The 17500-nt window shown below is 34.8% G+C and overlaps 1 protein-coding gene across 1 annotated transcript in view; it reads right to left on the bottom strand.

Annotated features, from left to right (window-relative positions):
- Foxp2 (forkhead box P2) overlaps positions 1-17500 on the bottom strand; it is a 58941-nt gene that overhangs the window by 5443 nt on the left and 35998 nt on the right. The window contains exon 13 of the mRNA XM_028778424.1: positions 17038-17201. Coding sequence (XP_028634257.1) covers positions 17038-17201 — 164 coding nt within the window. The remainder of the gene's footprint in view (positions 1-17037; positions 17202-17500) is intronic.

Below are 17500 nucleotides of genomic sequence, written 5' to 3' on the forward strand. Positions count from 1 at the left end.
CATGAGTATTGGAAAAAAAAAGAACACTGTAGTATTTCTACCCACCTGTTATCTAACTTACTTATATGCAATGCTTCTAAGTAAAAAGTTACATTGAGAACTCACATCTTCCTCCTCAAAACAGTGCTCTTAGTGCTCATCCAATCCAGATGTGCTTCTGCTCACTCAGCTGTGCTTCAGTATACACACAAAGCCTGGAATTCTCCCATACAATAGCCTAACCAGGAACACTCTCCCCATTATTTAAGGACTAATACATATAGAGTTAACTCCCTATACAGTTTCTGATCCATCCAAATGATACCAATCTTCTCCTTGAACCCACTAAAGCATTTTAAAAATTGCTTATGCTGATATTCTAAACAATAAAGTCTTTGAATCATAAACTTCTTCAAACATGGGGGTGTTTTATTTAAAATTTTCATTTCTCAGGTTGAAAATATCCTCACCTTTAACTTAGCTTATGATTCAAAGACCGCGTTTTGGTATGTCAGCATAAACAAATAAAATAAATGGATTTAAGAACAATGTTCTTCAGTATGCTGAGTCAGAATCTCACTGTGTAGCCCAGGCTAGCATCATATTCACTATATTTCTCTCTTAGTCTTCTGGGTGCTGAGATTCCAGGTATGCATCTTGGTATCTGTTTTATCCATTTGGTTAGTTACATAATGTCTAGAAATACCTACTTAAACTTGAAAGATTTGAATATACAGAGGACTGTTATCAGGCATAATTAGGAAAAAGGTAGGTATTATATTAACCTTAAGAGTTTACTCTAATTATCCTCAGTGACTAGGGCTTGCTATTCACTAAAATGTTCTGAATGTTAGATTGAATTGGGAAACTGTTTGTTTCCTCATTTAGTACTGAAAATGATCCATATGTTCACTTGTATGTTGCCTCTCAGTATAGAAGAGACAGAATTCTTTCTCTCTTTCTCTGTTTCTGTCTCTGTCTCTCTGTCTCTCTCTGTCTCTCTCTGTCTCTCTCTGTCTCTCTCTCTCTCTCTCTCACACACACACACACACACACACACACACACACACTTTTTGTGTGTTAGAGTTTATAGAGAATTAGTTTACTCTTGTGACTGTTAATAATATCTTTCTCTTCTTGCTTCCAACCCAGGGATACTAAATTTGTTTATGATTAAAATCCATTGAATACGTTTGTAGCATCCATTTTCCACATGTTTCAATATATCACACATAGCATAATTAAGATTGTTTTGGGCAAAAAAAAAATCTCCTTTCCATCTTAGAAAACCCCATGACAACTTAAGTAAAAAATACCTTGCCTTCTGCTACCTGGTACCTCACTACAGATCTTACTCTTAGGTGGCATCATCTGAAAGATTTTAATTACAAAGGATTCATTCAACATAATATGTTTCTATGTATTTAGTATTTTGATTAATTTAGCAATGTAGCATAAGGAATACTGGACAGTTTAGTCACCTCATTTGTAATCTTCAGTCATGCAGCAATGGCTAAGTAGTTAAGAATATAGTGGGCTCTGGGGACAGAATATTTGGATTTGAAGGTGGGCTCTTTTCCTAACAGATCATGGAAGATACTGTGATCTGACTCTATCCATGTTGTTTTTTTAGTGATAGACAAGAGATACAAAAATATCTACCTTTTAAAATCCTATTGCATATATTATAAAATATAAATTACATATATACAAAAATATACATACTACATAGATAAATATGTATGTGTGTGTGTGTAAAAACATGAATAATGTGATCCCATGCATGGGTCATAAATAATCAATAACTATTAGATATAGTCACAACATATTGAAAATCTTATATCATTTTATGTCACGTGGAAAGTTAATTTCAAAAGAGAGGAGCCAACCTCAACGTGCATTGCTCAGAGAGCTTCTACATTGTTTTCTCCCCGGTCATCCATCACAGGGGTCATCATTAGCTTGTCATTAAAATCATTAACATACATGCATCGAGTGGACCAGTATTGTATTATATTTGCTACACATTGGAGCTTATTCAGTTCTGATAATACACACTGAGCTAAGGAACCCTAAAATAGATTAAAATTCATATTTTAAGAAATACAGCCATTTTATATATATGTATATATCATACATATGCCTATTAGGAACTAAATTTGTTTTACGCCAGACTTTTCTTTATGCTAACAATCAGATCAAATGCCCGAAATTTGTAAAGATGTCAAAGCTTCAACCACAGTTTGCTTTGTTGGTGTTTTGGCAGTTTTTTATCTTATTGGTCTTTTGAATCACATTTTTGTGGGGGTTTTGCTTGGTTCTTATTTCTTCTCCCTTTTTTTTGTTTTGTTTTTATTGTTGTTTTGTGAGAGAGACTGGAGGGGTAAGAGAGAGAGAAAGACCCTAAGGCTGAGGAGGCATAGAGATGGGGAGACAGGGAGCTGTGGGGGCGGGGGGCTGGGAAAGGGAAAGCATGGGCAAAATATATTGTATAAAAATTAGTTTCAGAAGTTTGAATTTAACTTGGTTTTGGAAGCCAGGCAGCATTCCCAATATTTCCTTTTGCCAAAGTTAACTTAACAAAGGTCATTGAGTGCTTCTATGTGATTTTTACTGTATGTCTGACAGCTAGTAATCTAGAGTCGGAGAGATACATAATAAAAAATCCTAGTTTGCCAGAAATAAATTTCCTAAGAAAAGGAGTAATTAACAGCTACCAGAGTTCATAGGTAGGAGAGATTATTTTCCTCTGAGAATTATTTTAATAAATTAAAATACACACATACACAGACACACAGACACACACATAGATATCTGGTGGAATTTATTAAAGAGAAAAAAGCAAAGACGCTTTAGGACACACGTGATTGGAATTGCTAGTTCCCTTGCTTACAAAAGTCCCCCTGGACTTGAGATTTAGGCATTTATCATAACACATCCCACAAGTGATATGAAATGTATCCTCTGGTTCAGGATTTCAGTGGTCCTGTACACTAAACTTCAGTCTTTGCAAAACCTCATAATAATAAACGGATGATATTTCAAATATATAGATTATAAAAGTTTATAGCAACAAAATACATAACTTCTGTAACACATGAGATATACTTTACTAAAAGTTATAAACACACACAAAAATACTGCTTGGGTTTACTGTTTTTCATTCTTTCATTCATGAGACCTTAAAGATTTTTTAAGGACTTATTTGTAATATATACAAGTAGAAGCATAGGTGTTTAGATTAAATACACCTCCTGGTCATTCTTTTGCCTGTTACAGCCTAGTATTTATCAGTTATCTGAATTATAAGAGTGAAGAGCACAAGCCTTGTGTTAGAACAGTAGATGTGTAATAACATCTACCTCTTGTAATAAATTTCATAGCCCTTCCAAACCACTGAAAAATATAGCATGTACTTGTAAGTGGATATTATAGCAAATTCTACTTTGATTTTTAAAGTCAATTATTTATTCAGTTAATAATGGATATTTCTCCAAACTAGAACACAGTCCTTTATTATGAATGCCTTAAAATTATTCTGTCTATGAGGGAGAGACTTTGAGTTCAATTACTCTGTTTTAGTTCACTACTCAGAAGTTACTATAAAAAAATCGATTTAATTTTTCTGCTTGAAGAAAGTATATGATATCTCACAATTGATGTAATTTGTACTTGAGGGATTAAAAAATATTTGAAACTTATTTAATTTTGTGGAAAGACTCAATTTATGTTGGAAAGATATAATACCTTCTATTATTTCAGAAAAACGTCAGAAAATAAAACCGCCCAGTACTTCCAGGCAAGTAAAAGTTATCCCTTGTTATAAGTTGGAAAAAAATAAGGCATTTGATAATGCATAAACATGGGGTAGAGGAGAAACAAGAATAGTGATTTTTGTCCTCATAAGTTCATTTAAAACATTATATGTTTTTAGATTTATTTAATTTTAGGTGTATGAGTGTTCTGTTTGAATGTATTTATGTACATCACATGTGTGTCTGGTGCTCACAGATTTCAATAGAGGGAATCAGAATCACAGGAATTGGCATAATGGATGGTCACGGGCCACCATTTGAGTACTGGGAATTGAATCCAAGTCTACATAAAGAACATATGCTCTTGAGTTCTGAGCCATCTTTCCATGCTCAGTTTTTATAGTTGTCCATTACATAGAGGAAATAAAACATGCACTATTCAAAATGATACAAAACAACAACAAAGACCCACAGTGATGGATGCCACAGGAGAGAAAACGCTAAAGAAGCAGAATGAGATTCTGAGAATATGAACTATGACTACTTCGTGGCGTGGAGATATTTTTGGATAGGCTCTGAAGTATTGGAAAATTGTTTTACAGAGAAAAGAGAAAGGATGGAGTGGAAATGAAAATATAGTGAAGGGAGCTTACGTAAATTGTCAACATTATACGGGGATCTGATACTATAATAATTAAAAAGCTAGAAAATTAGAACAAGGCCAAATGGTGACGAGCCTTTAGCTGCATCATGGAATATGTATGTTTCTGTGCTTTCAGGGGAAGGCTCCTGATTACTAGGGAGTAGAGAAATAAAAAGGTTGAAGTTTTAGAATTGTTTTGCACTGTATAAACAGAGTGGAGAACAGTGCAAGGAGGACTGCCAGCTCAGAGCTGTCTACTACAGTGTGATAAAGTACTGAGAGCCAGGGCAAATAGCACACTAAAAATGGTGGGAAAGAAGCAATTTAAGCTGTAGGTTGTGGAGTGAAGTTTTACATTGCTTGGCTCTTACATTTGTATGTATGTGAAAGCCTTCTTTCTACCCTCTATCATAGGCACAGGGAAAGCTCATAACCAAACACGTGATGATGATGAATTACACACACACACACACACACATATTTTATATAGATGAATTACATATATATGCATATGTACACACATATAATATGCATACACACACATGTAGTTTTCAATGCTCAAGAAGCTGTAGTTGTGACGTCAGAAGCCTTCGGTTTTACTAGAGAAGATGACAGATAATAAAGTTGAAATTTACCACAAGTCTCAATGACTCCAATGCTAGTGACAGCAATGGCCACAATAATATTGACTCATGCTTTCCGGGAACATTACTTATATCTCATTTTCAGTCTGTGTTCTTATGCCATCTTAAGAAAAAATATTTTCAAATGAATGCTTTAAGAAAAGAGCATCTAATTTTGCTCTCTCAAGGAAAAAACAATCATGTTTCTATATCAGAGTAGCAAAAATAGGGAAACCAGTGTTTGTATTTTAACTATTAAATTTTAAATACATTTACTGTGTAAGAGATAACAGTAAAAATAAAATTGCGTATTTATGAAATGATAATATATACATATATACATTGTGAAATATTCAAATTACTTTAATCAGATATCTCTATTGAAATAGTTATCATTTTTTATGGCCACAGTTTTTCCAGATCAATTCTAGTCCATTATTGTCACTGACAATCTTTGTCTAGAACATAAGTTCTTAAAAGTTGCCTTTTATTAAGAAGTATGTGACTTAAACTCTTGAGCGTTTTCTCTCCATATTAAAAAAAAACCCTGAATCTTTATCATGATTTTTGGAGATAAACAACTGTATGTCCTAGTGCCCATACTTCTTTCCAATCTTTGTCTGTACCTGTGCCTCTCCAGGTGGCCTGGCCAATGCTGGTCAGAGGGCTCAGAAGGAGGCACAATTCAGCCACCGCCTCATTCTTTCCATTCATCAGCCTAAAACTGAACTGAGTACTTAAAATTGGGATTTATGTAAGCAAATAACAGTCGCATATCAATAAATTCCAGAAAACTCAATCTAAACGCTGATTTTATGCTAACCTAAAATTTTAACTCTCTGTGCACACTAATGCTTTCTTCATTCCTTTGTTTTGACATCTGTAATGACCTATATACGCAGGGGATGGATACACTCACACTCAGACCATGTCATATACATTGTGTTTCAGTAGTAAGTGGTCATTTGTGCTTATTAAAAAACAAAAAAACAATCAGCTCCTCTTATTTGAGGAATCTGCAAAATAGCAGTTGATATTTGAATTCTAGTTAACCGCTCACTTTTGCAGTCACCCTCCATAAGTGCATATTTCCAAACCACAGAGGACAAGTTACATTAATACACTGACTTGTTGCCTAAAGGAACGTGTTGCTTCTTTTGTTGTGAAAATTATCAGGACCTAAGGCATCAGTGAAGGCGGAAGAAATGTTAATATTTGCCTACACCCTAAAGCAGAGTCACATTACAAGAGGGAAGTTTATCTTTTTAGATTGTGGTCACACAGCCTAACCCCTAGAGGGATGTAAATTTTATTCACTATACCCTTGTTCAAGACCAAGTTAATGGTCCTATAAACTCTTCCTGGTTTTCTTTTGAATCAGAAAGGCCTATGAGTAAAGTTTCTTAAGCTGAAATATTTAAACCACATCTAAGTAATTGGAGGACAGACTAGAATCTTAGAGATGCTTTCACATTCGGATGATAGCAGTATTATCAAGTATTCTGCATGACTTGGATGAGTTGGTATTACCATAATCAAAGTAGGTATATGTCGTCATCGTGTGTGAGATACTCAGTGATACAATGTGAACCTGATTAAACCATGAAGCCTGGCATGAGAACTCAGTGGCCTCCTCCTGAATGTGTAAACTCTGAGGTCAATCTCCAGTATCACACACAATCACTACAGTCAATCAACCAATCAACCAGTCAGTCTGCCTAGTTCTTTGTATGCAATGTGAATGTATGTGTATATATACCATATGAAGGTGGTGATGAAATGTGAAATCTTAAAATGTATGATATATAGCAACAAAAATTTTGAAGAAAAATATTGTGAAGAAAAATACAATTTATGATCCATGGCTGTAATACAGGAGATTTCAGTAAAAATTAGAACAGTGATCTATAAGGCTAAATGTTACAAAAGACTGCAAATATTCATGTGCTCATATGTATATGCTCACTGTAAGTTATTTCTTTATAACCTTTCCTCATAGGCTTTAGTTATTTGAGAAGAGTTTTAAAAAATTTAAGATATATCTGCTAAAAGAAAGGTAGTATAACATTCTCTGGTCCCATAATTGTGTACTGTTATTATAAAACATTACAACTCAGATAATATTTGAAAGTATACTCTGAAGCAACATTAGATTTTTATTTATACTAAATGCAACTTGAATACTTTTCCCACAAGTGGGATGCAAAACTCCTAAAGAAAGGTTTACAGGCATACAACTCATCCCTACCCTTTCTTTACAGTTGTGTCCTAATTGGTGAATAATATTTAACAATATGAGACCAGTTTCACTACAGACACATGATGTACATTGATTCCACAGGTTCTGCTTATTCAGTAAAATAACATCACAAACTTTCTAGTTAACAGAAAACTCAAGAGCACGATGGGAGTTTCTCTTAAATAACTGCATTTATTCCTCAGTATAGTACAGGCTGTCAAATGAGTAAGAATAACCATTGATATCTAGACTACTAAGATAAACAGTGTATACAATTTGTAATCTGTCTATTTCATATTTGTTTAAATACTTTTCGTTTCAGCTAGCTTTATTTGCCAACGACAAAACTCTCCTGTTTTCAATGTAAATGTTTTGAATATATAACATTCTAAAATACAAATAGAGATTTCTTTAAGATAGATCTAATTTCATGAGACCAATTGTTTATATTGCTTCTTTTTCAATAGATAATTTCTGTTGAATTGATTGTAAATGTGGAAGAATTGCAAGTTTAGTTATCTCCGTTTATATATTCTGTTGGAAATGAAAGTGCCTTTCTAGAAAACTTGTTGCATTCTTGTTGAGGAAATAGAACTTATCTACTATATTATGGAAATAAACTGATTATATAAAATTAAAAATTCAAATAAAATATTTACTCTTTTACAAAAAGAGAGGAAACTACTTGATTAATTCTTATGATATGAGAACTGCTCAGGCTAATATAAGTAAAGTTACCTTTCTAGTCAGAGAAAATTTACAGTGTTCTATGTAAGATTTTATCCTTTTAAAGGATAATTCAGATTTTGTTGGGAAACAAGTAAGCTCTTATATCATATGATTAATTTTTCAATGCAGATGGATGAATGACAATATTATTACAACAACCAGGAATAAAGTTCTCACATCTTTATTAATATATTTTATTAATATATTTATTAATGCTTTTGCAACTTATTTTCTTATTACACTGTTTATTATTTTTATAGATTAAAATACTACCAAGTATTAAAATTTTTAGTGTTGATAAGATTAATCATTATATGACTAAATTGTATATAACTACTTCCTTCAGGCCTGAAACACACCAGTTTTACAGAAATCAAATTCTTCTTTTTTCCTCTTGATGAAGATGAAAATATTTCTTCTTGAAAGAAATATGTAACCAAGAAGTGACTAAAGTTGGAGTAAACCAATTTTTCTTCATTCCATATATACTGTACAGATGTCACCTTTGCCAGGATATAAGTAGAAATACCCTACTATAAACAAGTAAACTGTATTTTTAAATTTAAATCGTGGATCTAATTTTAATACTAGCATATTTAGTAGACCATTTTTCCTTTTTTAACAATGTAGGCATTGTAGTATTTGATTGAGAAGTACTGTTATTTTTCAGATAATTATTATGTTTTTCCTCTAAGACATATTTCAATTATTAATGATGTAGATTATAATTCTAGTCTATATCTCAACTAGACCTGACCTCAAGATGTGCCTACAAATTCTATTACAGTCAACAGACATTCTAAAAAATAAAACAACAACAACAACAAAGCTGGCTTAAAGATATAAAACAGAAATTGGCAATCACAATCATATGTCTCAAAATGTCTCTAAAATGTTCTGATTTTACCTGAAGCACCATATTGAAATATATTCAAATTTATGGAACACTGTTTAAAGAAACTGGATTTTGCATTATTTGGAGGCTTATTGCCAAATAATTTTATATAGTTTTTCTGTGACATCTATTAAGAAAATATACTCACCAGACTCAAGATTTACTAGATATTTGATTTCATTAAGCTTAGTGACAAAAATGGATACGATTTTGTCTACAGATGTCAAATATATATGAAATTATTTTGACCATTGATAATTACAAATAATTGCCCTCGATCTCTGAATTAAGTTAAAGCCCATGGATATATACACGTACTGATACATTCTGTGTCCCTTACATGTATAGTTTTCACAGATGTTCAACCATAGGTCTAAGGACTTCCATTTCTCATTAGCATCTAGTGCTGACTTGCTGTTCCAGCTCTGCTGGAGCCACTTCTCCCAAGTCTGTTTGATCTTATTCCTTGAACCAAGCTTTAGTCTGCAACAGCAGGATGCATGGGTTTATGGGACATATGTACAAGCTTCTGCTTAACTTAACTGGATACTTTGGATTCTGACTTCTTAAAGACCTCAGTCTCACAGTCTTATAGTTGGACACAGGGCTCTGACTGTGGCATTGGTAGGTAGATCGTCTGTTTGCCCTGTTTTGTATTTTTCCTACTGCCAGCTGCCTGAGCAAAATGTTCTCCCTCTCAATAGGCTCTTGGTAAAGATGGGACCGAGAATATCTTTGTAGGCACTGATTTACACTTGGCCTTCACATGGTTCATGTTACTAGGTCTATCTATTCTTTGAGATTGGCTGCTTTGGTGACCTAAACCTTTGCTTAGACTAAATCACTGAACTGACTCAAACTTTAGTTTTCTCCTAACCATACATCACCATACTATGTTCAAAACATGAGACTGGAATAGAAAAGAAAACACTGATCTTTTGTTGTGATCAACCTAGTGAATCATCTATTTATCTGATTGGTTAATTAACAAAAGGATTGTGGCTTTTATGTTGCAGTATAAACCTATGAGCAATAAAAGAATAAATACAGGGTAATCCTTAACGGCCTATTCCTTTTGTCTTTTATGTTTAGCTCTTACTCCAAAGTTGAAGATCAATCTAAGAATCATTTGTCTACACTAGTGATGCTAAACTACTTGATTAATTGTTGCTTATATGTTATATTAATGCCTATCTATCTATCATCTATCTATCTATCTATCTATCTATCATCTACCTAATAGTTAATTCTATCCTAATGATAGCTACTGTTTACATAGCATCCCTGTGCTTTCAACTGATTTTATCCACATTGAAATCTTATTCATAATTTACAGAAACGATCAATTTTAATGTTTCAAAATGTCAAATATTTCCACTTCCTAATTCTTTTGTCAAAGCTCAATTTAAAAATTTGGGGGGGCCATGGGTAGGTAGATTCTTTACTCTTTTCTGTTGTCTAGAAGTATGAAAAAGATAATATCCGAGCAACATTTGTTCTTTAACCATTTAGAGAAGAATCCTTTGACCCTTAGAGACAGAAAATTTCTATGGCTCTCCAAACAGAGAAAAAGGAGATATATCTTCTAACAAATATCTTCTTTAGATATGAAACAGAATCAGTAAGCTATAGTACTGTCAGCTAAAGTTGTCTGACACACTTTGCCTAAATTGTGGGATTTCACACCATGGATGTCAGATAGCATCTGTAAAGTTCTATAAAAACCTTCAAAACCCTATAGGAACCCACAAATTTCCACAATTGGCACGCTGGGGATATCACACATTTTAGCAGAAGATACTGTACCTCTGGTAGGATCTTTTTATTAGGAGGAACTAGAATGAGTTGTAAGTACCCCATACAGGGCCTGGAATAATGTCAAAAAGAACAGGAGCTACTGATCCATACTTGCAGCCCTTGACAAAGGAAATGAGATGATAAAGAGCTGGCATCATCATGTGCACCGCACAATCATTTCGGAAGGAAATCTCAAAGCTAACTAGCAAAGTTAATGAAAAAAGTTTAGACATTAAATAAAGATGGAATTTAATCAGAACAAAAATTATAAGAGGCCATGAAAGGTGAGGGGCTAAAAATTAAAGATGCTGGGAACCGTGCTAATGAGAACATCTGTGACAATGCAAGGGGAGCCTAGAAGGACCTTTTCGTTCAGAACATCGTAATGTAGCACAATGGCCCCAAACAGCAGAAAATAATACTACTTTCCCAGGAGTGAAAACAATGAGAGAACATGCTACTGGCTGAGATTATCAGTCACTTTTAACTGTTTTCCTCAAATGAAGAACCACACTACTTTCAAATGCTTTTGTCCAGAGAGAGATCTAAAACCTGTGGGAACTTTATATAAAATATCACCAACGAAAGGAATAGAATCTGCAAAACCAACATGTGCCTCCAGATGGTAATTTAAAGTTTAAAGAAAGGAATAAGAGTGGAGGGGAGGGACAAAGGAAATGTTACAGATTCTAATATCAGGATTTGTGGTGACTCATGGTGTAGAGATTCAACACCATATTAGAAAGCAGGAACTGAGGGATCCCTTTTAGCTATCTTTGTGACAAACTGTTACATGAGGCTAACATATAATACATTGGTGTGCGTTTACAACTTTTTGAAGCTCTCCAGGAGCCAAAGATGCTGCCAAGATGGGAAAGATATTTGTGATTCAGGAACTTTGGAAGTACATAGAATACATACTGGTCACAGAGGTAAATATAACCTCATTGCAAATTTCTACCGACACATACTCCTTTTATACAACACATGTTTCTTTATCCCCAAAGTTTGCCTTCTAAAGATACAACCGATATGTTTTATAATGCGGCATATCAGAGTTCTTTATTGTATCTCATTAGCTCTCTGACTTCAGACATTTTTCTCCCATATGAGGAGGAAAATAATGATCATTTGCAGCTAAGGTCAAATATTTAGCAAGAAGAAGTTTTAAATGGCAGGAAAGTAGGGGTCTTCAGAAATAATGTATAAGAAATTCACCATTAGGAAACACTGATCCAAAAGAGAGCCCCATGAAAATGGGTAACTTGTGCCTCAATACCAAGCCAGCTTTTAGGAAGAACATTCCCTTTGATCTTTTGGTATAGGATTGGAAAATATAAAAATGAGAATCTCATTTAAGATTGGAAAAGAGAAAGTGAATCTGAGCCAACTCATTGAGAATAAGGAGCAGTAATGGCTTCAAAGAGAAGAAACACTAGGGTTGTGCTAATTACTGTGATTTCATCATTTAACACCAGCGTTTACCACGATTGGAAAAAGAAAGCTTTGGGACTAATTTTATTAGTATGGGTTCACCTTTCAATTCTGATCCGAACATTTTCTTCTCTTTTATGTCTAGAAAATATGAGAAGACAGTAGATTGAAATTATATCTTCATAAACACAGCGTCAATCTAACTGAAGGGCTGAGGAGACAGTTCAGCTGGTGAAGTGTTGGGTGCTCAAGCATGACTGATTAGATCTAACATGATTTGAGTTTAGATTTACAACTGCTTACTACACATAAAGAGCAATATTAGAGCTACTTATTGGCCTAAGTGTTTAGTTTTCCTTCTTTAGCGAGCTAGCCAAATCAAGGATGTTATTACTGTAGGTATTACTTTGTAAACTGAAGCTGTTTCTAATGAACAGGCCATATGTCTAAAATATACTGTACATTCTTAAGAAACTTGGTGTTAACTTGGAGATATCTGCAGAATGAACGTGCATGTCCCAGCACACCCAGGTGCCACAGTATTAGTTCAAGGAAAGGCAGGAACCAAGCTTTTGGAAGGAAGAAGCTGAACTTAGACTCTGACAGAAAACTTAATTGGGAAAGCCTCTTGGGCAATAGGATCATTATGATAAGGTGAGGTAGATTTGTGTAACAGAAACCTGGCAAACAAAGGGCAGGCAACATTTCAAATAAACTAAATGAATTTTTGGGGAGGAAAAGCTTTGCTTTACAAAAATAAAAATTTGTAATGGAAAGGACAGTTAGAAGAGAAAAGTGGAAGGCAAGGGTTGGCTCTATTAAGATCTTGTTCCCCAATTGGATCTTTATCTATCAACAAACAAACTAGCGACCAATGACTGCGGATGGGGCGGGACCCTTGGAGTTATCAGGGAGGACATAGGCGGAATGGGGAGAGCAGGAAAAGAAGCCCACCCGAGAAGCCACTCTATTCCATTATTCCTGGAGTGGCAGGAGAGTTTTAGCAGTACCCAGTGGAATATATGGGGAAACGTGGCACCTTCGAGCAGCCCACGGTTGTCCCTTTATTCTTTCGATGCGTACGTATCTCTACCATCATCAAGTACACATTCACATTCAACCACATCGATACTGTGGAACTGAATAAAAATCTAAACAAACTAAGCATGTCTGGTGTTTTTTTTCACCCCCAGAATCTGAGGACATTTAATTTCTTAGACTCCACAGCCAAAATTATGAAGTCACCATTTTCCCTTTCTTCCCTGCCTTCTACTTGGCAATGACTTTTACTGTAGCCATGAGCCTTTCTCGGTTTCTTCTTAGAATACAGTCTAGTGCCTTTTCTCATCTTTAAAACAAACAAACAAACAAACAAACAAAAAACCCCACTTATTGGATTCATTGTTTTCCATTCCTTTAAAGCAAATACCATAGATCCTAGAGCCCCCCAATAATCTTCTGCATCCTGATTTCTTAACTAAAACATCTTGACTTTTTTGCTGTTAAGACATACTACATGTGGTGTGATTTGAGGGAGTTTGCTTCTTAAAGCAGTACCAAACCCAAACACATCACCCTGAGCAAGCTCACACTGATGAACAGGCCCCACTGCTTGCTACTTACTCTCTTAGAGGTCTGGTTTCATCTTCATCTATTTTAAACGCTGTAGTTACTTATGTGTTCTGATTTCCAGTCTAACGAAATTCTCCCTGTTTTAAGGCACATGAGTTACTAATTCTGGGTTGGTATTATTCTCCCTGTTAGAGTTGCTCACTGCCAACAACTTCAGTTAATATTTTCTTATGCTTCTAATCCTTATTGCACTGGGTCTGAGGAATGAGCTCCATAAAGTAAATTCCTCTGTGATACTGCCTCATTTTTAATGGGATGCTTACTTCCTGGATTATAAGAAAAAAGAATAAAAAGATAGTTTTGCCAAACTATATAATTCTTTTGAAGTGAACAGAAATTATTAAAACTGAAAAGTGTGTTTTGTATTGATTATTATTCTCTCTTAAGTTTACAATGAGATAGTACAATCTTAATCTGAGATCCTATCAATCAATACCTAGATAAGTATATAGCACAAGAAGCATCATTGTGTTCTAGACACTCAGTTTATTTGCATAAATCTAATGTAGTAGGCATAGGAAGAAAAATGTAGTAGAATAGGAAGAAAAAGAAGCCAAGGAAAGTAAACTTGTCCACTTCCATTGGGTACTGAACGCTGAATCTGGTGCTGAACCACTAACAATCTGACACTCTGTCTCTCTTTTATATTAATTTCAACATAGTTAACCCATTCAAAACAACACACAACATGAATGCACATAAAAAAACACAAAAAATACTACATACATGTTTCATAAGATAGGATTTTCATTTCTATCTAATCCTCAACTTTTCTGAACTATATTCAGTTAGGGACAAACAAATTTTAATTGATAGATCCACGTCAATAATTTCACTTTACTGTTCTTCATAGTGTACACAAGATGCTTACAATTCCTTACAAATGAGCATCTCAGAAGCATACCGCTGAGGATGCTGGGTGAGACCTACAAACATCTAAATAGTCTACAAGACGTTCATGGAGCAGCGCGAAGACATGAGAAGGATCAGTGTTGACTCAATACCGTGCAGAATAATTACAAACTTGATTTTCATTCGTATTACTCAGGAAAAGACAAGACATGGTGTTCTTCTAGCTCTTATTTTTTTCTGAAATCTATTTCCTACAAAGAAAGGGAAGCTTTTCTTTCTTCTATGGAAAATAAATACAGGTACTGTGTGTGTGGTGTTGCTTCATGTCAGTATAATACACATAATGCATTAACTAAATGGTTTTTTTTTATGTGAAATGGTAATGGTACTACACCAGACACTAAATATATTTTAATATTGTTTTTAGCATACTATCATTTCTTTTAGATATTTCATTAATAAACTTTAACAATAAACTGAATGTCCAGAACTGCCAACCGTCAAGTGAAAAATACCATGAACCTAACAAAGCCATTATTTAGTCCAACTGTTTTTTCAGGTTCCAAAATACAATGTTTAATAACCTATTTTATTAAGTCATTAACTTTTTATTTTAATAGTTTTAGCATTGGACAATTAAACTTGTGAAAATTACTTTCCTCTCCATCTTCTTGCACACGGTTTGCACTGGTCTCTATGTACTGCATAGGAGTAAGAGAAGGAGAATCCACAGTTCACACACTGCCTTTATGAATGCCTTTCATATGGCTCTCCTTTTTAAATGGAGAAAACTAAGATCTAACTCATGTTGGTTGTTTAAAGATGGATTCTCTTAGCATTTGCATAGGGAGGGAGCATCAGCACATTTATGAGAGCAACTGAAAGGAAAAGCCTCCAGCTACCTCTCTATGGCTGACAGGGTGACGGTGCGGATGTAAAACCTGCTGTCGGATTGTTCTTTTTTCTTGCTTAGAGTGAGGTTAGTCTCGAGAGCTTATATTTATGTTCATTTTACTTGGAGTTTTATCACTTCTTTTGTATTATTTAATACAACTAAAGACACTTCCAAAAGACAGATTTCTCCATTCTGGAAAAGTAATGGCTTGGATTCTGAAGAAACACATTAATGACTGCCATGTGTTTGAAAAGACGATAGACTGAAAGTACCGCACACTGATGAGGCATATGATCTCAAAGACGGGCATATGTCAAACAGTGGGAGGTATTTTAAAAATCAATAAAATAACAACTTGTGAAAGGTCAAATGAAGATGAGTAGATATCAGGGTTATCTATCTCTCTCAGGCCTTTGACTAAACTCTCAGCGAGGGTGGTAATATATGCCTATCCTTCCAGAAGGACATAGGAGGCTGAGGCAGGAGAAGTTATGAGAGTCTGAGTCTGTGTTGCAATATGAGACACTGTTTCAAACCCAAAACAAAATGTCAAATAGGATCACAAAGAACAAAACACAAAAATGAAGACGAGTAATCTTGTATCAATATGTGGATATGTGAAGTTAAGCAGTTTGCCGACTAAGTCGGAGAAGAATAGCTGTAGCATCCCAACATCATCCTAACTGCTAAGATGCACGTGTACTTCATCATTCAAATACGATTGAGAATTCTCCAAGAGTTCTCATTTCTCCCAGGGTCAGTACTTTTCAGTAAACAAGAAACTGATATGCCTGACCCAACTGAATAAGACCTGGCATTTTCGAAGTGTCATACACTTTTCTGAAATCCACAATACATCAATTTTTAATACTCCTACTCTCTCAGCTCCATTAAAAAGATGGTAGGGGAAAGAATTTAGAGTAATTAATGATATAGTTAGCTGCTAAATATTAATAGGAATCGTAGTCTTGCATAAAATATAACATATAAACCTTGCCAATACAGACGCACCAGTAATTAAACTTGAATATGTAATTACACTGATTTATAAGACAGGCACAAAGTTACACTTTACCAGCTTCTATGTAAACTGTGGGTAACAGTTAAACTTTGCATTTTACGGTTTATAAAAAATGGGCAATGTCTTGACTACAGTTCATAAATGGTTTAGAGTCATGTAACAGTAGTAAAAATGATGACAATTTACCCTATCATGAATATTCTTATTACACCATACAAACCAAACTGTTACAATGCTACATCGGATGGAGATTCATTAGAGACAGTATGTAATGCCCAACAGGACTTTAGTAGTATTAAGCATTTGTAGAAGAATGCTACCAACACTAGCTATAAGGCACTTGGGATAATCTCTAACATGTATTAACAAAAATTTTGATATACTTTACATATTATGGACATGTATAACGCAGTATAATGCAGCTCCACTTAAACTTGTATGTTTTTACTTAAAGCTCATGATAAACTCCAAGGGAAAGAAATCAAAATCAGAAGCATAAGGATATATTTTCATCCCTTTCGGGAATTTGTTAACCACACTTACATGTGTGGCTGAGGTGAGCAGCCCGGACTGCTGTTCCCATTGCTGTCGATGTGGTCCAGGGAACCATTGAGGTCTTCATGGACGGCCTGCAGGAGGCCACTGGAGGCGTTATTGATCAGTCCAGGGTTACTTAGCAAAGGCAAACTGCTCTCTGCCAAGGCAGCCTAGTGGAATGGACAAGGAGCAAGACAGCTTTTAACACGCCCGCCCTTTAAAGTCATTGCAACCGCACCTATCTCCTTTTACAGGATGCACATTGCATCGTAGATATTTTAGAAGTACTTAAATGAAATGTATGGGAAGACAGAAATTCCTAACTGGTCAACTTGCAGGTGAGAGAGCAAGGGTATTAGCATGATGCGAGCATACAGACAATCACTCCTACAGCCAACTTTCCCCGTCGTGTTAACCTTTCGTATAATGAAATGTTGAATCCTCACATGTTCAGAAATACTCCAGGATA

The sequence above is a fragment of the Grammomys surdaster genome, unplaced genomic scaffold (genome assembly GCF_004785775.1).
Source record: "Grammomys surdaster isolate TR1022 unplaced genomic scaffold, NIH_TR_1.0 335, whole genome shotgun sequence".
Classification (NCBI taxonomy): Eukaryota; Metazoa; Chordata; class Mammalia; order Rodentia; family Muridae; genus Grammomys; species Grammomys surdaster.